The 24,016-nt window shown below is 39.8% G+C and overlaps 2 protein-coding genes across 2 annotated transcripts; one reads left to right on the forward strand and one right to left on the reverse strand.

Moving 5' to 3' along the window:
• Nucleotides 1-3,155: 3,155 nt before the first annotated feature.
• On the reverse strand, nucleotides 3,156-7,786 carry LOC131947768 (cation-dependent mannose-6-phosphate receptor-like). The gene is made up of 7 exons (XM_059309064.1): nucleotides 7,463-7,786; nucleotides 5,795-5,882; nucleotides 4,618-4,742; nucleotides 4,349-4,436; nucleotides 3,919-4,013; nucleotides 3,693-3,819; nucleotides 3,156-3,308 (listed from the first exon to the last, which is right to left on the reverse strand). The coding sequence occupies exons 1-7, from the start codon at nucleotides 7,630-7,632 to the stop codon at nucleotides 3,240-3,242; spliced, it is 762 nt and encodes a 253-aa protein (XP_059165047.1). The 5' UTR covers nucleotides 7,633-7,786; the 3' UTR covers nucleotides 3,156-3,239.
• A 919-nt stretch (nucleotides 7,787-8,705) lies between these two features.
• LOC131947794 (DC-STAMP domain-containing protein 2) lies at nucleotides 8,706-23,873 on the forward strand. The gene is made up of 15 exons (XM_059309117.1): nucleotides 8,706-9,103; nucleotides 9,896-10,037; nucleotides 13,757-13,893; nucleotides 14,823-15,002; nucleotides 15,777-15,951; nucleotides 16,280-16,438; nucleotides 16,938-17,047; nucleotides 17,681-17,870; nucleotides 18,799-18,906; nucleotides 19,370-19,567; nucleotides 20,313-20,558; nucleotides 21,121-21,239; nucleotides 21,956-22,124; nucleotides 22,480-22,539; nucleotides 23,531-23,873. The coding sequence occupies exons 1-15, from the start codon at nucleotides 8,892-8,894 to the stop codon at nucleotides 23,840-23,842; spliced, it is 2,517 nt and encodes an 838-aa protein (XP_059165100.1). The 5' UTR covers nucleotides 8,706-8,891; the 3' UTR covers nucleotides 23,843-23,873.
• The last annotated feature ends 143 nt before the right edge of the window (nucleotides 23,874-24,016 follow it).

A 24,016-nucleotide genomic window follows, 5' to 3' on the forward strand; every position in this document is an offset into this window, starting at 1 on the left:
TAGGGCTGGTAAGTCTCGTTTCTCTGACTTTGATTTAGAAATCTGTTCTGGTGTATAGAGTTTTGTAATGACGGGGTGTTCAAAGTATTATACTTGTTTGGTAAGTTTTTAGGAATCGTTTAGATTTGGGAGTAGCGGCTGTTGCGCAGTTGAAGGTCTAGTGGAATCTGAATGGTAGTAGAGAAATGTGAATTTAGGTGATGAGGTATCGTAGTTCGGGAGTTCGGGAGTATCGAGTCTTGTGGTATTAAGGTATCGAATTGTGTTGACTGTTAACGTGTAGTACTAGATCCAGTTAAATCGTTGTTGATTGGGAGTACCATTTGTAGAGCTTGGTGAAGTTAAGCGAGGTGGTGTCGTAGTTCTTGAGCATCGAGTCTAGTTATGTTTATGTATCGAAGTTTGATATTTGTTGTTAATGTAGTAAAGTCTATCAAGTAGTCGAGTTTATTGTAAGTTAGATGATTTCAATTCAGGATGGAACACACTACAAAGAATGGTTCTCTAGCTGAAGAATCTTTAGTTTTTTAGGAATCTATATTACCACTCTTAAAGTATCTATCTATATATATAATTCTCTTCTGGGAGCCGTTAGAAAACAAGCTGCAAGCGCCTCCTTGCAGTCCCCTCTCTTTCTCTCTATCACTATCACTACCACCCCCACCCCACCCCCACATTGTCTGGTGAGCTGTGGTCACGCTAAATGTTTACAAATCGTAGAGCCGTAAAGCCGGGTTTCTATTAGGGGCAGATAATTTAGTTCGATTTTAAACTTAGAGGAGGTAACTAAGAAATAACTAAGAGGAGGCTGCTTTCACGGGGGGGGGGGGGGGGTGTAGGGTCGGGGTTAGGGGAAAGGGGGGGGTTAGTGTTTTAAAGCAAATATTTTCAGTGGCAGCATTGGTACTGTCGAATTCACAAATTATGAATTACTGAAAAGTAGAAAATAAAACAACTAAATAGCGGCGTATGATACGCTGCGGGTCGGCTCGTTAATATGTAATAGACAATTTATAACTAACCGTAAAGTTTTTTTTTCAAATTGTAGTTTATTTATATTTTTATTTATAATTTTAGCAATGTCTTAACTTACCCGTATTTGATTTTCTTTAAGGGCGTCCCTTTATTTAAGGGATCCAAAATTAATTATATCAAATTTATCAACTCACTAAAGACAATTGAATGTCATCATAATTGACTAGAAGTGTGTTAAAATAAAGTTACCGTATTTAGACTTTCATACAAAACCTACAGTTAAGTATTCAAAGAGTAAAATATGTTCTTTTGACACAGCTACATAGCTCACATAAAATCTATTTATTACCACATGAAATTTGGAGCGTTTTATGATGTTTTTCAAGCATGTATTAGTTACGCTTGGTTAATTTAGCTATTTTTGTGAAAGTCATTTCCCTTGAAAAATGTTTTGGTATTTGGAACTCCAAATGGGAGATAATTCGTTGCTTAACTTTCCATTTATTTCAAATTCCTGCACCGTAGGTTGACCGCTTACTTATAAATCAACTTATTACAAGTTATTATTTGATATCGTACAAATTATATAGAGCAGAAGTTCTAAACAAAATAGTTTGGTAGATTTTTTAGCATTATCAAGTAGAAAAAACAAATACATCAGTAGCCTTTGTAGATTGCAATACTTAATGTTTGTAGACATACATTATGAGATAGTGCAACAAATGCGTCTAAAATCGTCGTAGTCGCAAATTAATCATCTAATTAATTAAGTGGTTTTTTCATATTTTTGACGTTATCCTAAAGGATTCATATATAACAATTTGTAGGAAGGAATCTATAACATTTATAACCTTTTTTTTAAAAAAAAAAATCGTTACATCATCACACAATATAGACATTTTACAATTATAACGAAAGACAGGTAAGGTCCGTTCTGGAACTCACCTTGGGAGGTTTGCAGAGAGCCCAACACTATAAGAACTTCAGTGTTTTTTTTCCAGACTTTTTTCTCCCGGGAGAAAGGGAGGAGGGGGGGGGGGGGTAAGCACTTGAAATTTTCTAAGGTGGGGGGGGGGGGGCTATGTAGTAAAGTTCAAAGTAGCCTCGTGGACTTAGCAGCAATTTCAATAGAATAAGATTACGCTTGCAAACTGGAATTGAATTTGATTTGGATGTGTACTTATAACGTGTGTGCAATTGATAATAAATTAATAAGTCACTTTTAATCAATTGTTTTCTTATACATATGTTTTAGCAACTAGTTTGTGTGAAAGGGGGGGGGGTTAATAAGTTTTGCCTAGGGCGCTAAATAACCTGGCGCCGGCGCTGGAACTACGGCAAGTATCGAAGTGTTATATGTGTAGGTCATTTCACTCACACACAGGTGAAATGAGAGGTGAAAACTGAGATAAGTTCGAGACAATTTTCTGATAGGTTTTGGCTCTTTAAAAAAACAGCACAATATACAAGACTATCGGCCTGTGAGTCTGGAATTCCCGATGGAACCATTTAATTTGAAACACTTAAATGTAAGCAAAGTGATTTATGTTATGAATCATCAGGGATCTTCTTCTTCTTCTTTCTTGATTGTTATGTTGGATTGATTTTCTCCATCACAATCAAGTATTACGTGTTAACCTGTTATATGCCATTGATTGCAATTTCGACCGGCTTTTTTTCCTAACTTTACTACCATAGCCTTTATCCAACCAAAAACAAACTACAAGGCAGCTGTTGTTTCATTTCGGAGTTGTCTCTCCTAGAAGAGTAGCTGTCCCTAGCCATCGTGCCTCAAGTGTCCGAGGTTTCAAACTCGGAATCTTTCATTTAGCAACCATGAGCTTTACCGAACTGACCACGCCGACCCCCAATCAAGGATCTGATAAACTACGACCCTGGTAAAAAGTTCTCAAAAGAGAAATGCTTAATTTTCATTTTCATTAGGTTAAAACGTTATTGTAGTAATCACATTATGGTGTGACTTTATCGTAAGTTGGTAAACTTTTTACTGTCACCCCCATCGTAAGTTGACATCATTCATTTTCACCCCCCCCCCCCCCCACCTACTTGATTTCTTCATCATTGTCATTTTAACCAACCACGGGTCCACATCATATTTTTATCTATCAGACTATCACAAAATGACGCAGTGTAAAACAAACACAAAAATTATTGATATGTTGATACATAAAGCGATGTTAACATAATGTATTGATAAATTGATATATAAATGTATATAACATAATGTAATCAGTTGAAGCCATTCATACACCATCGTATTTGACAGGGGCGGGTTGGCAGCAAGCACATCTAACCACAAACAAGCAACCATCCTGTAAATACAGTACCACTTTATGGTAGTGTAATATGCACCACAAGTTTGGTCTCACAATAAGTCACGTCACACAATATATCTCACAATATGTCACACAATATGTCACACTATATATCTCGCAATATATATCACGCTATATTACAATAATATCAAGTTAATAATTATAACCCAAGCAGTATGAGACTAAATTTCAATACGATACTAGGTAGAATTTTTAAAGAAAAGATGAAATTGAAAAAAAAATAAAAAATAAAATAAAAACAGGAACTTAAATTTAACAGTGAGTTAGAAAAACGAAATTAAAAACAAAACGAATAAAGAAAATAAAAAGGTTAGGAAATCGAATATTTTAAAAGAAAGAAACAGAAGCTGGTAAAACTACCTTAACCAGTCCAGGAAATCCTAGCCAGAACTGGTAATGTGGCACCACCTGCACACCTGACTCCCCTTTATTGACACATCCATGGACTGACCCGAGGGACAGGTACAGGAACACAGTCACAAAAAATCTGATTATAGAGGGGTGGAAGGTTTGCTTTAGATCTCTTATGTTTTATAAACATTACATATACAAACTAACGAGCAGCTGCAACAGTATAAAAACTCACATTATGATGAGCACGGAGCCTGCACTTATCCCTCCGTCATCAGGGGCAGTGTAGCAGCCGTTCTCACACGCACACTGGGAGCCCAGCTGGAAGTTCTGGGGAGAGACGTCAAGACACGTCAAGACACGTCCTGTATTGTAATAGTGGAGGGGATGTCCTCAAACACTTTCAAGTATTACGTGTCAATCATGCCCCGTACATGGTTTGTTAACTCTAATTTTAGCTTGCTTTATTTATTTTTTTTGTCCCCATAGTCCTTGTCCACCCTAGAATAAATTTGGAGTTTTCTCGTTTTCTTGTTCACTAAACACACAAGGATCACAAAGACTTACATAACGTTTATTGTGTCTAGTCTCACAAAGACTTACATAAAGTTTATTGTGTCTCACGAAGACTTACATAAAGTTTATTGTGTCTCACAAAGACTTACATAAAGTTTACTGCCTTCATCATAACCATAGGCAGTGAAGACAGGAGTAGTTTGATTCACTAAACACACCAGGCTCACAACTGCTGACCTGAAGACGGAACAAGATCATTATTAAATATTACAACTTGTCTAAAGCTAAGCATATATTCTCAAACGTGAATTTAGTGCTGGTAAATCTTTCTAAAGTTTTTATATCTATATCCAATCGCCCTCGATCTTAAAAATGTAGTACATGAACATTTAAAATATAAAAATAAATCGTCAATGACCTCAACAAACCACCGGCTGATGAGAAGTAGGTCAGCTGCACGTGATGTCCGTCAAAGCCAAACTGAGCGTTGGTCTGGTTGACCAGGGACTTGGCAGTTCCGTTGGTGCCTTCACGTTGGCATACCTGGAACATGCAGGTAATAGAAAGGTAAGATATGCTTCGGTAACACATACAGTGATCACACTACATCCAAATTTGGAGCACTGTGAACACACTATAACCAAACCTACAGCGCTGTGAACACACCACAACTAAACATACAGCACTGTGAACACACCACAACCAAACTTACAGCGCTCTGAACACTACAACTTAACTTACAGCACTATGAACACACCACAACCAAACTTACATCTCAGCACTGTGAACACACCACAACCAAACTTACATCTCAGCACTATGAACACACCACAACCAAACTTACATCTCAGCACTATGAACACACCACAACCAAACTTACAGCGCTCTGAACACTACAACTTAACTTACAGCACTATGAACACACCACAACCAAACCTTCAGCACTGTGAACACACCACAACCAAACTTACATCTCAGCACTATGAACACACCACAACCAAACTTACATCTCAGCACTATGAACACACCACAACCAAACTTACATCTCAGCACTATGAACACACCACAACCAAACCTACAGCACTGTGAACACACCACAACCAAACCTACAGCACTGTGATTACACCACAACCAAACTTACATCTCAGCACTGTGAACACACCACAACCAAACTTACATCTCAGCACTATGAACACACCACAACTAAACATACAACACCATGAACACACTACAACCAAACTTACATCTCAGCACTATGAACACACCACAACTAAACATACAGCACCGTGAACAAACTACAACCAAACTTACAGCACTGTGAACACACCACAACCAAACTTACAGCACTGTGAACACACCACAACCAAACTTACAGCACTATGAACACACCACAACCAAACTTACAGCACTATGAACACACCACAACCAAACTTACATCTCAGCACTATGAACACACCACAACCAAACTTACAGCACTGAGAACACACCACAACCAAATTTACAGCACTATGAACACACCACAACCAAACTTACAGCACTGTGAACACACCACAACCAAACTTACAGCACTGTGAACACACCACAACCAAACTTACAGCACTGTGAACACACTGATCCTCTGTGAAAGGCACGCAGGGGTTGTATGAATACAGTAAACCATCTTTGCCTGTGACGTCCTTGAACCTACAGGAAATCATTTTGAAAGTTGTATTGAGATCCGTCATAATATGGATAAATTTAGAAGAAAGTGAGCATGTCTTGTGAAAAAGGTTTCGCCAGCAAATACAGGCAAGAGGAAATAGAAGAACTAAAGTATTTAGTTTGTGTGTTACGTCTTAGAATAGGTGTTCTGGTGGATTCCATTAACGTTTTGGAATGAATGTACATTATATGAATTTCACCACAAATTTAAATTAATCCTTATGAAAGTAGATCAATGGATTACAACAAGAAATGAACTGAGTGTTGACTTTGGATGCTGGCATGAAAGATATCAGGCTTGTCTAGATCTAGCTAATTGTCGCAGTCATCACTTCTTATGTGGCTAAAGCGTTGAGCAAAAGATGAAGTAAAGGCTTACAGTGGCGGGCCATGAAGTAAAGACAGTGGCGGGCCATGAAGTAAAGACAGTGGCGGGCCATGAAGTAAAGACTTACAGTGGCGGGCCATGAAGTAAAGACTTACAGTGGCGGGCCATGAAGTAAAGATTTACAGTGGCGGGCCATGAAGTAAAGACTTACAGTGGCGGGCCATGAAGTAAAGACTTACAGTGGGGGGGGGGCATGAAGTAAAAACTTACAGTGGCGGGCCATGACGTAAAGACTTACAGTGGCGGGCCATGACGTAAAGACTTACAGTGGCGGGCCATGAAGTAAAGACTTACAGTGGCGGGCCATGACGTAAAGACTTACAGTGGCGGGCCATGAAGTAAAAACTTACAGTGGCGGGCCATGAAGTAAAGATTTACAGTGGCAGGCCATGAAGTAAAGACAGTGGCGGGCCATGAAGTAAAGACTTACAGTGGCGGGCCATGAAGTAAAGATTTACAGTGGCGGGCCATGAAGTAAAGACTTACAGTGGCGGGCCATGAAGTAAAGACAGTGGCGGGCCATGAAGTAAAGACTTACAGTGGCGGGCCATGAAGTAAAGACTTACAGTGGCGGGCCATGAAGTAAAGACTTACAGCGGCGGGCCATGAAGTAAAGATTTACAGTGGCGGGCCATGAAGTAAAGATTTACAGTGGCGGGCCATGAAGTAAAGATTTACAGTGGCGGGCCATGAAGTAAAGACTTACAGTGGCGGGCCATGAAGTAAAGACAGTGGCGGGCCATGAAGTAAAGACTTACAGTGGCGGGCCATGAAGTAAAGACTTACAGTGGCGGGCCATGAAGTAAAGACTTACAGCGGCGGGCCATGAAGTAAAGATTTACAGTGGCGGGCCATGAAGTAAAGATTTACAGTGGCGGGCCATGAAGTAAAGACAGTGGCGGGCCATGAAGTAAAGACTTACAGTGGCGGGCCATGAAGTAAAGACTTACAGTGGCGGGCCATGAAGTAAAGATTTACAGTGGCGGGCCATGAAGTAAAGACTTACAGTGGCGGGCCATGAAGTAAAGACTTACAGTGGCGGGCCATGAAGTAAAGATTTACAGTGGCGGGCCATGAAGTAAAGCCTTACAGTGGCGGGCCATGAAGTAAAGATTTACAGTGGCGGGCCATGAAGTAAAGACTTACAGTGGCGGGCCATGAAGAAAAGACTTACAGTGGTGTGCCGTCGCTTTTGGCCAGTGGTCGGATGTTGACCACAGCTCCGGTGTCATCAAACCTACAGCTGCAGTCGTCTTGTCTAACACAGCTGCGCGGCTTGACCTGACCAGCTGCCAGGGTCAAGGTCAAGACAGCCACGCAGGCGGTCAACCATGTCCGTGTCATCGTTAGGTGAGCGACTTCCTGTGTAACACACACCCAACACGCCTCAGCTCACAGAACACACGTACACACAGACATCTGGGTTAAGATCTGACTAAGCACAATGACAACTGACTAGAAGTAGATCTTTAGGCGCGAATGTTATCAAGATTAGAGAGTTGCTATCAACACTGACCTTCACCTTGTAAAATGGGGATTGACCAATCAGTTTCCAGGGTAGATTTATACTACTATACGAATCCACTTAACGAAATCAAAGTTCTATGATACATGTGTAGAATTTATTCATAATATTTTTAAAATTTCAGCGAGTACATTTTTTAAAAACTAAGTGTCTTTGGTTGCTCGACATACTTTCAACAAAAGATGGTCAGCAGATATCGATGATAAATCGATATCTTTAGACTACGGTGAAGTAGTGATAAGTGACGTCACAACGGTCCACTACTAGAGAGCAGTGGCGTAGCGAACTCGGGTGTCACCCGGTGCGGCTCTTAATGGTGTCACCCCCAAAGGCGTAGTGACCCTTCCCGGGGACAAACTTTCAAATTTTCGATTTCACCCCCCTCAAACTTTCGATTTGCATCCCCCCTCAGGTTTTTCTCTATATATTATGCTATTTTTTGCCTTGGTGTCACCCCCCCCCCCTAAATGGTGTCACCCGGTGCGGTCCACACCCCCCCGCCCCCCCCCCCCCTCGCTACGCCTCTGCTAGCGAGTGTTGTGTGACAATGTGCCTAGCTATACAATTGGGGTCTACTGGAAGTTTAGTTTGAGAATCAACTGTTATTTAATTAACTTTCCTGATATGTTAAATAATGAGACTCCTAATTCAAGCTAATTTGCTGCATTAGCATCCACATTCATTGAATTATGGGGTAGCGCGGGTGTGGGGTAGATCAGGAAACAAACTTTTAATGTCTGCTAATGATTCGAGCTAATATTTTAAAATAAACATATTTTTATAATGACGTCATTAAAATGTGCGCAGCAATGTGCGTGGCATAAAAAATATCATGCCATCTCCGTTAATGAAAACAAAGAAAAGAAATCGTCTAGAAATATAATATATCAAGCTTCCATTGTTGATTCAATGAAAGAAATTATCAAGAAATATTTGTCAAGATGTCACTAATTTGATTCAATGGAAGAAATTATCTAGAAATATTTGTCAAAATGCTACTAGTTTGATTCAACGCGTTAACGAAATCGCCTTGAAATATTTGTCACGCTTCCATTGCTTTGATTGAAGATTTCCCACAATGTCGGCCTCAGAGTTGGTGATGAAAGCCTTGAGGGTGAGGAAAATCCTGATCCGTCTGGGCCGAGCCAAGGAGAACACAGTCCGTGAGATGGTCGGCCTGCCCCCCGTGACCAGCTGGTTCAGACAATGTTGTGACGGCATCTCCTCCTCCATTCGGGAGACCATCTGTAGGGCCTTCTGTCCCTGCTGTGTTGAGGTCCCCACATTCGCGTAATTATAGATTCATTTTCAATTTTTTTTTATTAACATCTCATGTTTGGTACACGTTTATGTTTGATATATATATATATATATATATATATATATATATATATATATATATATATATATATATATATATATATATATATATATATATATATATATATATATATATATATATATATATATATATATATGTAAATATGTCGAGCAATTATAATTATATTTTTATTAAAATTTTTCTAAGTGTATGTTACAAGTGTATGTTTAATTCATAAATACGTAAGTTTGAAACACATAAATGTATATTTGATAAACAAGTAGATCAGTGTATGTTCGATATAGAGATGTCTATAGTTGATACAGAGAAAACATATGCTTGGTAGACAATATAGATCTACATGTAGCTTACCTCATACAGCTAGGAAAAAGACGTTTAGAGTTGCCAATAACTACCATATTAGCGTTTGGCTAATGGGAGCACCAAACACCGTACACATAACATTCACATAAAGACATATACTTAGGTATGCTAACAAACATTATGTTGCCCACTTTCCTAGCAAGTTCTGTTGCCCTAAATTATTATGTTCTCCACTTTCCCAGTAAGTTAGGTTGCCCTAAAATGTTGCCCACTTTGTGAGTGAGTGTTGTTGCCCTAAAATGTTGCCCGCTTTGCCAGCGAGCTCTGTTGCCCTAAAAAAGTATATTGCCCACTTTCCCAGCAAGTTAGGTTGCAATAAAATGTTGCCCAATTTTCCAGCGAGTTCTGTTGCCATAAAATGTTGCCCATTTTTCCAGCGAGTTCTGTTGCCCTAAAGGAAGTTTGGGCTTCAAATGTTGTAACGACGGCTTCTACCCGAACACCATCATCAAAAACTTCCTCGGCTTCTGTTTCGGTCTTCTGCTGTCCATGGCGATATTTTTCTTCCTTTGTTTGCAGGTTGGTAGACAACTACATTAGTTAGTGTTTGAAGGTGTGTAGACAACTACATTAGTTAGTGCTTGAAGGTGTGTAGACAACTACATTAGTTAGTGCTTGAAGGTGTGTAGACAACTACATTAGTTAGTGTTTGAAGGTGTGTAGACAACTACATTAGTTAGTGCTTGAAGGTGTGTAGACAACTACATTAGTTAGTACTTGAAGGTGTGTAGACAACAACATTAGTTAGTGCTTGAAGGTGTGTAGACAACTACATTAGTTAGTGCTTGAAGGTGTGTAGACAACTACATTAGTTAGTGCTTGAAGGTGTGTACACAGCTAACTTAGTGCTTGAAGATGTGTAGACAACTGCATTAGTTAGTGCTTGAAGGTGTGTAGACAACTACATTAGTTAGTGCTTGAAGGTGGGTAGACAACTACATTAGTAAGTGCTTGAAGGTGTGTAGACAACTACATTAGTTAGGTATTGAAGGTGTGTAGACAACTACATTAGGTAGTGACTGAAGGTGTGTAGACAACTACATTAGTTAGGTATTGGAGGTGTGTAGACAACTACATTAGTTAGGTATTGAAGGTGTGTAGACAACTACATTAGTTAGTGCTTGAAGGTGTGTAGACAACTACATTAGTTAGTGCTTTAAGGTGTCTAGACAACTAGATTATAGTAGCAAGTACTTGAAGGTGTGTAGACAACTACATTAGTTAGTGCTTGAAGGTGTCTAGACAACTAGATTAAAGTAACAAGTACTTGAAGGTGTGTAAACAACTACATTAGTTAGTACTTGAAGGTGTGTAGACAACTACATTAGTTAGTGCTTGAAAGTGTGTAGACAACTACATTAGCTAGTACTTGAAGGTGTGTAGACAACTAGATTATAGTAGCAAGTACTTGAAGGTGTGTAAACAACTACATTAGTTAGTACTTGAAGGTGTGTAGACAACTACATTAGTTAGTGCTTGAAAGTGTGTAGACAACTACATTAGCTAGTACTTGAAGGTGTGTAGACAACTACATTAGCTAGTACTTGAAGGTGTGTAGACAACTACATTAGTTAGTGCTTGAAGGTGTGTAGACAACTACATTAGCTAGTAATTGAAGGTGTGTAGACAACTACATCAGTTAGTACTTGAAGGTGTGTAGACAACTACATTAGCTAGTACTTGAAGGTGTGTAGACAACTACATTAGTTAGTGTTTGAAGGTGTGTAGACAACTACATTAGTTAGTGTTTGAAGGTGTGTAGCTAACTAGGGGGGGGGGTTGGATTCGGTCAGACAGTTCGCATTAGCTAGCCCACATAATCAGAGTTTCTTCCAGGGGGGCTCCTCACCCGAAGATTGTCTACCTCCCCACCCCCACCCCCCACCCCCGAACAGAAAGGAAGTTGAATAGAAAACATACTTTTACCAGTGTCCGCCCCCTCTCTCTCCCCCCACCCCCCCAAAAAAAAAATATCAAGTGCACACCCGGAGAAAAAAGTCTGGAAGAAACACTGCACATAATTCTCTCAATTATTAAAATAATGCATCTTTGTTGAACAAGTTTATATTGACTTTTTAATACGATAAATGTAACGCTCAAATGCTTTGTAATTTACTAATTATTAATTACTTTCTATAAATTCTATACTTTTTACTTTCTCGTATAGAGAAAGTCTTGTAATCGTGAAAAAAAATCGAGATTTTTACAATCTCGACGTTTTACACCTCACTGATACGGAAAAACATAATTTTGCAATCTTGTCCGTATGTCTGTGTGTCTGTGTGTCTGTGTGTAAACTCGATAACTTGATTACCGTTACAGCTAGGTTGATGAAATTTCATATATAAGTATTTTGTCAAAATCGTAGATCCTGATCAACTTTTGAGCGATTTCCGATAACCGGAAGTGGTACTTTTTCTACTTTGAATTTTCAAAAGCCTATGACTTGAGTACTGTTTCAGTTAGATAAATGAAATCTCACATGTAAGTAAAAGATCTAATTCTCTGCGTTCTATCAAATTTTGAGTAATTTCCGTTGACTGGAAGTACTAATTTACGCTTTTTTCGATTTCTCAAAAAGCGCATATAAATTTATAAAGTACTAATAATATTGCGCACTATTATGCACATTTTGTTTTGGCGTTCGCTTGGGGCGCAATTCTTTTTTCTACGAGATTCTATTCTAAATTTAAAAGTAATTTAAAATCATGTCTATATTCCGAGTTATATAAGAATATTCGAGAAAGTTTAGGGGAGATCACTCCCGGTTTATTAAGTATATCAAGGGCATTAACCTATTAGTATTTGCCAAATCATAAAATTAAGCTATAATTCCTATTACAAACAAACACAATGTAACGTTCACCGCTTGTTAATTAAGTGTATTTAATTAACTAATTACAATTTTGAAAAAACCATATAATTTTTTTAACTTTTATGAAATTTTAAATAAAAATACAATTATATATAAAGGTGAAAAAAGGTTAAAACAATTTTCTATTGGCATTCTTCAATTTTGATAAAATGCATTTTATGCAACTGTTATGGGGTTTGTCGTGACCGGTAAATATTTCCAAATTAAATATTACATCAAGGAAAAAAAAAGACAATTGTAAACCGAGTTTGCACACCTTATTTTAGTCTAGTTCTTATGCCATATTATTTTCTGCATTTAGTTACTATATTATATACAATTGATGTTCATGTCTTTGAAGCTGTGTAAAACCATCGAATAAATTATTATTACTGTTTTAAATTTTTAAAAAAATGTAAAAAATAAATAAATATATATATATATATATTCTATGACTGTATTATACAAAGAGAAGCTATTACCGCCCTAGGGTCGCACAATGAGAGAACCCCCCCCCCTCTCAGAAACAGATATAAAACTATCGATGTGTATTCGCCTAGTGTTGTAAAGTAGCATGTCACAACACCGTGTGTCACAATTCCTCTATCTGAAGGTCATATTATCAAAAACGGATTGTCCGAAAAACAATTTAACCACGCTGTAAACGATTTACTAGTAATACAAAACTCTAGGATGTTTTTCATACTGCTATTACCGACAGTAGTAGAACATGCTAGAAACACAAACAAACAAAAAATCTTTAAAACACCTTATTGCATTTATTCCAATATGTAAAAATTACCAAAAAGCCTTTTAAATTACATTCGTTCTCAGATAAAGATAGATCATTCGATTAAACAAGAAACAGAAAGCGCCAATATTCTGTCTAAGGCATCTACACTGCCTTAGAGTGTTTGAAATAGTAACCTCGACACGCTGGCTAAACGCTGTTGTAAACATTTTAAAAGAAAATGACTTGGTTGTATCCAGTGTTTCTTCCAGACTTTTTTCTCCGGGGGGGGGGGGGGGGCACTTGAAATTTTGGGGGGGGGGGGGGTGGTAGACTTTCTTCGGAGGGGGGGGGGGGCGGACACTATTAAAATTATATATTTTCTAATTAAATTATATAAATTTCATTTCGTTCATGGGGGGGGAGGGGGGGGGGGAAGCCCCCCCCCGAAGAGATGCCTGGAAGAAACTCTGGTTGTATCTGAAGTTTCCGCCTCGTAATATAAAATTCCCTGGTTTTAAAAACAATCACATGATCATGAAGGCTAAACATGGCTCTCTCGAGAAAGTTTTTTTCTCTTGTAGCTATAGCAATTATTGTTTCCTTTCTTAACCCCATTCTTTTAAAATTATAATTATAATTAACTTCTCTTAGCTTGAGGCCAACATGGAGTTTGCCCTGGTCGTGTGTGTCATCTTAGGACTGGGACTGTCCATTGGTCTGGCATTTTTCAGAGGAGTTCGTTGTATCGTGTACCTGGCCTTACCTAACTTCTGCTCTAGTAAAGGGAGGTAATGTTGGACACACTGACGTTTTCTTAAATCTTGGAGTAGAGTTATCTTTTCTCTGTTGGAAATATGAAATCACAAACACAAATTGTACAGGTCATTTCATAATGTACGCCATCTATACATGTCATTTCATCATTTACACCATCTATACAGGTCATTCCTCATGTACGCCATCTATACAGGTCATTCCCCATCATGTACGCCATCTATACAGGTCATTCCTCATCATGTACACCATATATACAGGTCATTCCTCATCATGTACGCCATCTATACAGGTCATTCCTCATTCTCATCATGTACGCCATCTATACAGGTCATTCCTCATCATGTACGCCATCGATACAGGTCATTCCTCATCATGTACGCCATCTATACAGGTCATTCCTCATCATGTACGCCATCGATACAGGTCATTCCTCATCATGTACGCCATCTATACAGGTCATTCCTCATCTATATACAGGTCATTCCTCATCATGTACGCCATCTATACAGGTCATTCCTCATCATGTACGCCATCTATACAGGTCATTCCTCATCATGTACACCATCTATACAGGTCATTTCCTCATGTACGCCATCTATACAGGTCATTCCTCATGTACGCCATCTATACAGGTCATTCCTCATGTACGCCATCTATACAGGTCATTCCTCATGTACGCCATCTATACAGGTCATTCCTCATGTACGCCATCTATACAGGTCATTTCGCATCATGTACACCATCTATACAGGTCATTCGTCATCATGTACGCCATCTATACAGGTCATTCCTCATGTACGCCATCTATACAGGTCATTCCTCATCATGTACGCCATCTATACAGGTCATTTCTCATCATGTACGCCATCTATACAGGTCATTTCTCATCATATACGCCATCTATACAGGTCATTCCTCATCATGTACGCCATCTATACAGGTCATTCCTCATCATGTACGCCATGGTGCTAGTGATGAACCATCCTGTCCACAATTTCTCCAGCAATATGGACGTGCTGTCTGACGCTGTGACGTGTGGCCAGAGCATGGCACTCAACGAGACCAAGAAGCTGGTCGAGGCAGCGGCGTCACCACTCTTGTCGGTCATCACGGGCATCAAGTGAGTCACGTGGTCTGTGTGTTTGGCATTTAGTGAGTCACGTGGTCAGTGTGTTGGCATTTAGTGAGTCACGTGGTCTGTTTGTGCTGGTATTCAGCGAGTCACGTGATCTGTACTCTGACATCAAGTGAGTCACGTGGTCTGTGTGTTGGTATTTAGTGAGTTACGTGGTCTGTGTGTTGACATTTAGCGAATCACGTGGTCTGTGTGTTGGCATTTAGCGAATCACGTGGTCTGTTCGTGCTGGTATTCAGTGAGTCACGTGGTCTGTGTGTGTTGACATTTGGTGAGTTACCTGTTATGTGTGTGCTGACATTCAACGATTCACGTGTTGTGTGTGTGCTGGCATTCAGTGAGTCACGTGATCTGTGTTTGCTGACATTTCGTGAGTCACGTGATGTATACTCTGACATGAGGCGAGCCACTTAATTTCAGTAATGGCATTAATTGAGTACCTGGTCTATCATCACTATTTCCCCTTTTGTGCCCAAGACACATGGGGCCGCCACAAAAAGCTCCCCCCACCTCTGTTGATCTCTGGCAATATTCCTGGCAGTCCCGCGTCATCTATTTGTTGCTGCTAATTAATGAGTCACATGATCTTCACAGGACATCATTTGTGTCTTTTAACTGAACAAATCCAGATCAAAAGAAATGACATATCTATTATAGTAAATACCATTGCATTTACCATAATACACGATATCTAAAAGATATTATATACATAATAGTTATAATACTTCCCCCACTACCCCCCCCCTCCCTTCCCTCCAGAAAAATGTTGGTGGCGGTGAAGAAGTTTGCCGATGACGTAAGGGATGCCTTCAAGGCGCTGCTGCGTGCTGTAGAGGAGATCGTGGCTATCGTGGGGCGGGTCTTCGAGTGGTTGCGCAACATGGTCAACGTCTGCAACGACAACCTGGGCCAGCCGTACCGGAAGTGTAAAAAGGTCAGTCGCCTGTGTCACCTGTCTGTTGTGTTACCATGACAACATGATGCATCTCAAATCAGACGTATGGTCAGGGGCAAGTTGGTATCTCTCTTAACCTACAGTACATGCAAGGTTCTTCGGATTGCACATAAATGGACAAGTCCTACCATTTTAGCAAAAAATTCTAATTTTTATAGAAACTGCAGTTAACTCATGTATGTAGACTAAAGACTATACTGGTAAAAGTATATATCTTCTATATACATTATTTGGAGGGTGGATGCGTGCTTCGGAAGAGATGCCTGAAAGAAACGCTGTATGTACTGCTATGTTTTCTGTGTTCCAGGCATTTGATGACGGCTATAGGGACTGCTGTAATGCTATGAGTATATTTGACTTCGTCTGTGGAATCGTCACACTGGTTAGCTATGTTTGCTACATCGCCAAGATCACTGAGCTGCTGTGTTTGATTGTGGGCATCATTAAAGACTTTATTGTCTCCAAGGTAACCATTAAAGACTTTATTGTCTCCAAGGTAATCATTAGATAACTTTATTGTCTCCAAGGTAAACATAACATAACTTTATTGTCTCCAAGGTAACCATTAGATAACTTTATTGTGTGCAAGATAACCATAACATAACTTTATTGTAGCCAATGTAATCATTACATATTGTATTGCAATCATTAGGTACTTTGATCGTGGCTAAGTGGTTTGGCCACTATTTAAGCTGCTAGGTGACCGCTGGTCGTATTGTCCACTATTTAAGCTGACCACCAGTCTAGTCTTGTCCACTATGTTAGGTGACCATTGGTCTAATGTTGTCCACTATTTACGTTGACCACTGGTCTAGTGCTGTCCACTATTTAAGCTGACCACTGGTCTAGTGGTGTCCACTATTTAAGCTGACCACTGGTGTTGTCCACTATTTAAGCTGACCACTGGTCTAATGTTGTCCACTATTTAAGCTGACCACTGATCTAATTGTGTGCACTATCCACAGGTAGCTCGTCCACTTGTGTCCAAGATGTACAACGTGAGGGACATGTTCTACTTCAATGTGACGCTCGACTACCACTTTACTTACAACATGAACCAGTCCAGGCCCTACAGGTCGGATAGGATAGTCTGTCACTATCATGACATGATACATGTCAGTAGTATCATTACATGATACATGTACTACATCAGCAATATCATGAAATGATACATGTACTACATCAGCAATATCATGACATGATACATGTACTACATCAGCAATATCATGACATGATACATGTACTACATCAGCAATATCATGACATAATACATGTACTACATCAGCAATATCATGACAGGATACATGTACTACATCAGTAATATCATGACATGATACATGTACTACATCAGCAATATCATGACATGATACATGTACTATATCAGCAATATCATGAGATGATACATGTACTACATCAGCAATATCATGACATGATACATGTGCTAATTGGCACAGTTATTGACACAAACTCTAGATAATGAATACAAATTTATAATTTAAAACTTCTTGAACAGAATCCCTAATTATTTATTATAAGAATTCTTAATCAGTATAAAACATCACTTGATATATTATAATAAAACTATAAAAATACAGATGTAATGCTAACTTATGAACTTATTGAAACAATAACTAATTTATATAATGCACGTAATATCTTTACTATCGGGTTAAACTTGTAAACCATTTCATATTTTCCCATCTGCCAGTGAAATCAGAGAAGCGATTTTACGCGAAATCCGCGAGAAACTGAGCGTGTTTGACATCATCCAAGCTATCATAGATAACGTCATGGCCTTTACCATACTGCTGGTTGTGGTCAAGGCGGTCATGTACAGGAGGGGATACTTGTATAAAGACCACTACGACAACGTCTACGTGACTAACCATCTGCTTGATGTAGGTGTTCTCTTCTATTGATGCCTTTAGACAATAGACGGGGTTTCTTTCAGGATCTTTGATCCGAAGGGGCACTTCCGGGAGTAGGATCTTGATTAAAGTATGTTTTCTATCTAAATTTAATTTTTTTTTCAATTTCGTCCTAGTTGGGGAGGTGGTGGGACGAATTCAGGGAGAGGGGCACTGCCATACGGATATATCCCTGAGAGAACCTCTAACCATTAAGGGGTCATCCATAAATGACGTCACGCTTTTTTGACTATTTTTATCTCCCCCCCCCTTCCCCTCCGTCACACGTCGTCACAAAAGGCAGACCCCCCCCCCCACTAAAATGACGTCACACCTCGGCCTACAACCCCCCTCATAATTGCAGTTGAATTTTTTTTCAAACATCGATATTTTTCCAAAATCATGTCTGAACTGTCAAATTAGAGTATTTTAATCAATTCCTATTACAATTTATTAAAACTGTTTTCTAAAACGCAAAATAACGTCTAACATTCGTTTTCTAACATTTCTTTTCTATAAAGCAAAAGTGTGACGTCGCACCATCTGAACCCCCCCCCCCTTCCCCTCATCATACATCGTCACAAAATTACCGACCCCCCTCCACCCTACGAGTGTGAGTCATTTATGGACGACCCCTAACTTGATGTACGTTTTCTGCTCTATTTGTGCTATTAAACAAACACTTAATAAAAGAACTAGCTATGGCTTTGTGATATGCTCCCAACTCCAAATGCCACCCACAGGTTAATCTGTCCTACACCCCTACCCCACCCCCACATAGAGGTGCGAGCTACCTGGGCTTGTTACCCCAGCAGGCCTACCTGTTGATGTATACTTACTTTGTTGTGGTATTTATTTTTGGTAAAAACTATTTTTGTGTACTTTTGTTATTTTTTTTCAAAATTGCCTGTTTTGTTAGATCGACGCGAAGAGGAAAGAGATGAAAAAAGATACGATAATGCCCCTGAAGGTGATGGAGACGTTCAAGTACATCCCAACCTTTTCCTACATGATGACTAAAAGCGAGGTATGACGTCACGCCGTTGCTATGGCAACCAGGAAAGATACACCGAAAACGAACTTGATCTTTTGTTTACATATTATGTGTATCTGCACTGAAAGTGTGTCAGATCTTAGGCGCTATGCATAGCTAGAAAGTACTGCAGCTATCGGCAACCAAGTCTTATATGTTAAAAAATATTTTTTTGGTTCATAAGGCATAGCCTTGAAATGACGTAATTAGCCTAACCAATGAGAGGGGGGGGGGGGATATAAGTATTGTGGCGACGAGCTAGGTGAGGGGTGGACATTTTTAAAATACAATATTCTTTTTTTTGTGATGAAGGTCAAGGATGGCGGGGTCCAAAAGTGCTGATGTTGATGAATAAAGTTTTTCATTTAAAAAAAACTAGAGCTGATTTCTAATTGTAAAAAAACAAATCAAATTTTTTAATATTCATAGAAATAATAAGTGTTGCAAAACTTGGCAGATCAAAAAGTTGATCAAAGGCGTTATGTTCTGGCTGTTTGCCGCCTTCCACGCCACCTACTACATCATCTGTGACTACGGGCTCTACTGGATCCTCTCCCTCATCAGACGACACATGGACGTCCGGACCAGCGCAGCCGTACCCCCACACCTGCAGCTGCACGTGCAAGGTCAAGGTCCAATGGCAGATATGTACAAGGTACATGTAGACAAGCATGTAACAGGCATGTACAAAATATAACAGTGCTTTGTAAGCCTACAAGATAAGCATGTTAAATCATGACTGAAAAAACATGTTTAAACTACACAATAACACATCTCTTCAAAATAGAAACATGTATCTACAACAGAATAACAAATTAATGGTTCCTCAGTGTTTACATACCTGTTGTTTACCTCCCCAAGTGTCTACATACATGTCAATTACCTGCCCCAATTTTTATAAACCTTTACTTTACCTGCCCCATGTTTACATACCTGTTTGTTACCAGCCCCAATGTTTATATACCTGTACTTTACCTATTCCATTGTTTAGATACCTGTACTTTACCTGCCCCAAGTGTCTACATACCTGTTTATTACCTGCCCCAATGTTTATATACCTATACATTACCTGCTCCGTGTTTACATAGCTGTACTTTACCTATTCCAGTGTTTATATACCTGTACATCACCTATCCGTGTTTATATACCTGTTCTTTACCTGCCACAATATTTATATACCTGTACTTGACCTGCCCGTGTTTACATATCTGTACCTATTCCAGTGTTTATATACCTGTACTTTACCTGCCCGTGTTTATATACTTGTTCTTTACCTGCCCGTGTTTATAAACCTGTTCTTTACCTGCCCCGTGTTTATATACCTGTACTTTACCTGCCCTAATGTTTATATACCTGTTGTCTACCTGCCCGTGTTTATAACCCTGTACTTTACCTGCCAGGCAATGGTCGGGGTCATTGAACCAGTGGCAGACTCCGGCCTTGACATTGACACCAGCCCGTGCCTACCTCACGCGAAAGAGCCCAACTTCACGGCCTACAAGACCATCGCTGGCATCATGTGTATCTGCTTCTTCCTGACGCTCTTTGAGGCCTACGGTCTCCGGCTCCGGCACGTAGTGGCCGCATGCTACTACCCCGTGAGAGAGAAGGCTAGGGCCGTCTGGCTCTACAATCATATCATGCTGGTAAGATTGGTGCGCTACAATCACATCATGCTGGTAAGATTGGTGCGCTACAATCATATCATGTTGGTAAGATTGGTGCGTTACAATCATGCTCGTAAGATTGGTGCGCTACAATCATATCATGCTGGTAGGATTGGTGCGCTACAATCATATCATGCTGGTAAGATTGGTGCGCTACAATCATATCATGTTGGTAAGATTGGTGCGTTACAATCATGCTCGTAAGATTGGTACGCTACAATCATATCATGCTGGTAAGATTGGTGCGCTACAATCATTCTGGTAAGATTGTTGCGCTACAATCATATCATGCTGGTAAGATTGGTGCGCTACAATCATATCATGATGGTAAGATTGGTGCGCTACAATCACATCATTTTGGTAAGATTGGTGCGCTACAATCATGCTGGTAAGATTGGTGCGCTACAATCACATCATGTTGGTAATATCGGTGCACTACAATCACTATAATCAGGTTGTTAAGACTTACATTATCCTAACGGCTGAAGGATGCGTTATATTTTCCCAACTAATGCATGTTTTTTGTTTATTGTTTTGTTAGAGAAGAGATGGTTTTCTAGTTACCATGAGACGTCAACTTCAAAGAAAATGGAAGAATGAAAAGGGCATAGAAAAACTCAGTATTCTCAGTAGTCTAGAGGCCAATTTTCCGTGCTGCAAGTATGTAATGTTTTGTCTTCTTACGTGTTGCAAGTATGTAGTGTTTTGTCTTCTTAGCTGCATCAAGTGTGTAATATTTAGTCTTCTTAATTAAGTGCTTCAAGTATGTTCTGTTCATCATCACATTCACTTAGACTCCTTCCATCCTACTCGGTTCCGGGTGATTCTTCCAAGTTGGGCCCACCACATTCCGGCTGCTTCTGCTTGACTCACAGTCGACTTTTTCCGAGTTGTTAAAAACTAGAAGGAACTGAGAATAATACTGACACCCTCCAACTATTTTTTACATAACCTTGCACAAAGTAAAGTGAGAAATATCATTTTCACAGACTCTTTTAAAATTTCGTCAACTTAAAAGTTAAAAAACAAAACACTTTTCGGCGATGCATGCTGTTTATTTATAGTGACAAGGTTTTACACGCATCTAGGGATATTGCTCCATAATAGATACCCTCACGTTTTACTTGTATCAGGGTTAAACGACAAACAGCTTTATGATGGACCCGATGTGTGTCATGCCATGCTCAGCGTTGTGAGACTAGCGATGTGTTGGGCGTGTCATGTATGTTGTGTGTCATGTTTCATGTTATGTTTGCGTTGTGCTCGACACTAAGTGTGTTATATGTCATGCTGTGTTGATGAATCCATGTTACTTGTATTGATGTAAAGTAGCCTGTAAAACGACCCTGTGGCTTAGAACAACACTGTCCACACAGGATTGTAACCAAACTGATGGGCCGCAAGAGGAAGCGCTGTCTGTGTTGTGGTAAAGAAGGAAAGGCTAAAGACACAGAGAACTTTGTTGACTGCGTCAACTGTAAAGCGCCATACTGCAACGATTGCTTCGTTGAGTTAGGAAACGTCTGCACTGCTTGTATGAACCCAGTACGTTTGTGTGGCTGGTCTAAGACGAATGTGTTGTTCTAGAACTGGGGCAGGTGGTGGTATCTCACGAGGGCAGCAATCTTTGGACCATTATTCTGATAATGATTGGATACGCAAACCTTTGCTTATGTATGTATATGTACATAGATGGTTGAAATATCAAACGTGTGCCCTCATAAACTATGGTTTGACTTCAGTCTACCATAGAAATAACTCCAAGAAAAAAAAAAAAAAAAAAAAAATATATATATATATATATATATATATATATATATATATATATATATATATATATATATATATATATATATATATATATATATATATAGGTATGCCTATGTGTGTATCCTATTAGGTTGATTACGGTGACCCGGATGACTTGAGTGTTGAAACTGATTCGAGCGAAGACGAGGCGGTGAGCTAATTTTGTTGACAAATTTTAATGTATAACAACTAAATCTACTTTAGTTTGGCTTGAATGTCAACAGTTAAATGCAATATTGTTGTTGCTGTTTTTTTTTTTTTTTTTTTTTTTTGCTAATGGACTACCTAGTTATGTAAACGTTATGTTGGAGGTATTTTATGGTTAATATGTTTAAGTTATGAAATATTCTACTGTTTAAATTCCCGAGATGAGGCTAGTTAATTAGGGACAACAACCGGCCTAGGAGAGGTAACTCCAAAATCTAACAGGAGTTGAGCCCCTTAGGCGATAGGATAACTAACTCTTTTTTCCTTTCGCCAGCTCCTGCGACACAGTTGAAGTCAAGCTGTGTAGGTTATGCCTTTCTTTAAGACCCATCAGCTGTTTGGAGAAATGGGGCCTGATACACGGGCAACATTTGGCTCTTCTCAACTCCTTACCCAGGCTTTGCCCCCTCATATTTGTCCATCAAACAGTCATCATCTTTTGGGTCCAAGACACATGGGGCCACAACAGAAGGCTGGCTCCACTTTTATCGGTCTCCTGCACAGAGGCATAGCGACCCTTCCCGGCGCCCTGGGAAAAAACTTTTCGATTTGCACCCCCCCCCCTAGAGATTTCGATTTGCACCCCCCCCCCCTCCCTAGAGATTTCGATTTGCACCCCCCCCCCCCTCCCTAGAGATTTCGATTTGCACCCCCCTCAACCTTTCAATTTATTTTTCCAACCCATTTTGGCGCCCCCTGAGGTCGGCGCCCGGGGACATATGTCCCCCCGCCCCCCCCCCCCCTCGCTACGCTACTGCTCCTGCAAGTTTTCTGGCAGTCTCCCAAGACATTCCTTCCTCTGCCGGCTGCTTCACCTCGGTGCACATCCACGTCTCCCTTGACTTTCCGTGTTTTCTTTTTCCTTGAGACATCAGACTATGAAGCCATTTGTTTATCAACTGGATAGAGTTCTAAATTGTTGTTAACATCTCCAGGACAAGGCAATTCGTGTCGCATCACTCAAGGCACGGAAACAGAAGGTCCTGAAGAAACGTCAGGACAGAAGACCCAGCAAGGTTTTGTCCGCGTTCCAAAAACGTTTCGGCTCGAAAGAAGGGGAGCAAACCGATGTGGAGAAACAGGAAGTGTCGTCAGACGAAGGGGAGACAAGCTCCGAGTACAACACCGACTACCAGCACGGCAGCGCCGATACGTCGGAGGAGGACGTCAAGCCACGCCTTAAAACAACGGTGAAAAAATCGGACAAAGTCTCGATGGATATATTTAAAAGAAAGGACAGTAGATAAGAGAGGAGATCAGTTTGGTTACTGTTAAAAATAGGTTCAAGGGAAATAACAAGGTTGTCGTAGTGACCATGTTAATCATAGCACAGACACATCTATTTCGTTTAGTAATTTTAAAATTGTTTTTCTTTTTCAAATTTATTTTAAGCAAATCAGTTTTATCGACTCTTTAAATAA

The sequence above is a fragment of the Physella acuta genome, unplaced genomic scaffold (genome assembly GCF_028476545.2).
Source record: "Physella acuta isolate Inbredline_101_S28 unplaced genomic scaffold, ASM2847654v3 ptg000607l, whole genome shotgun sequence".
Taxonomy (NCBI): domain Eukaryota; kingdom Metazoa; phylum Mollusca; class Gastropoda; family Physidae; genus Physella; species Physella acuta.

Bases quoted from the DNA above. Each gene is read 5' to 3' on its own strand.
- LOC131947794 (XM_059309117.1), top strand. From the start codon at position 8,892: ATGTCGGCCTCAGAGTTGGTGATGAAAGCCTTGAGGGTGAGGAAAATC. The intron at 15,003-15,776 runs GTGAGTCACGTG...CCTTCCCTCCAG, and splicing joins TCGGTCATCACGGGCATCAA to AAAAATGTTGGTGGCGGTGA. The intron at 16,439-16,937 runs GTAACCATTAAA...CACTATCCACAG, and splicing joins AAGACTTTATTGTCTCCAAG to GTAGCTCGTCCACTTGTGTC.
- LOC131947768 (XM_059309064.1), bottom strand. From the start codon at position 7,632: ATGACACGGACATGGTTGACCGCCTGCGTGGCTGTCTTGACCTTGACC. The intron at 5,883-7,462 runs GTAAGTCTTTTC...GATTTCCTGTAG, and splicing joins AAAAGCGACGGCACACCACT to GTTCAAGGACGTCACAGGCA. The intron at 4,743-5,794 runs GTAAGTTTGGTT...TGCATGTTCCAG, and splicing joins ATCAGTGTGTTCACAGTGCT to GTATGCCAACGTGAAGGCAC.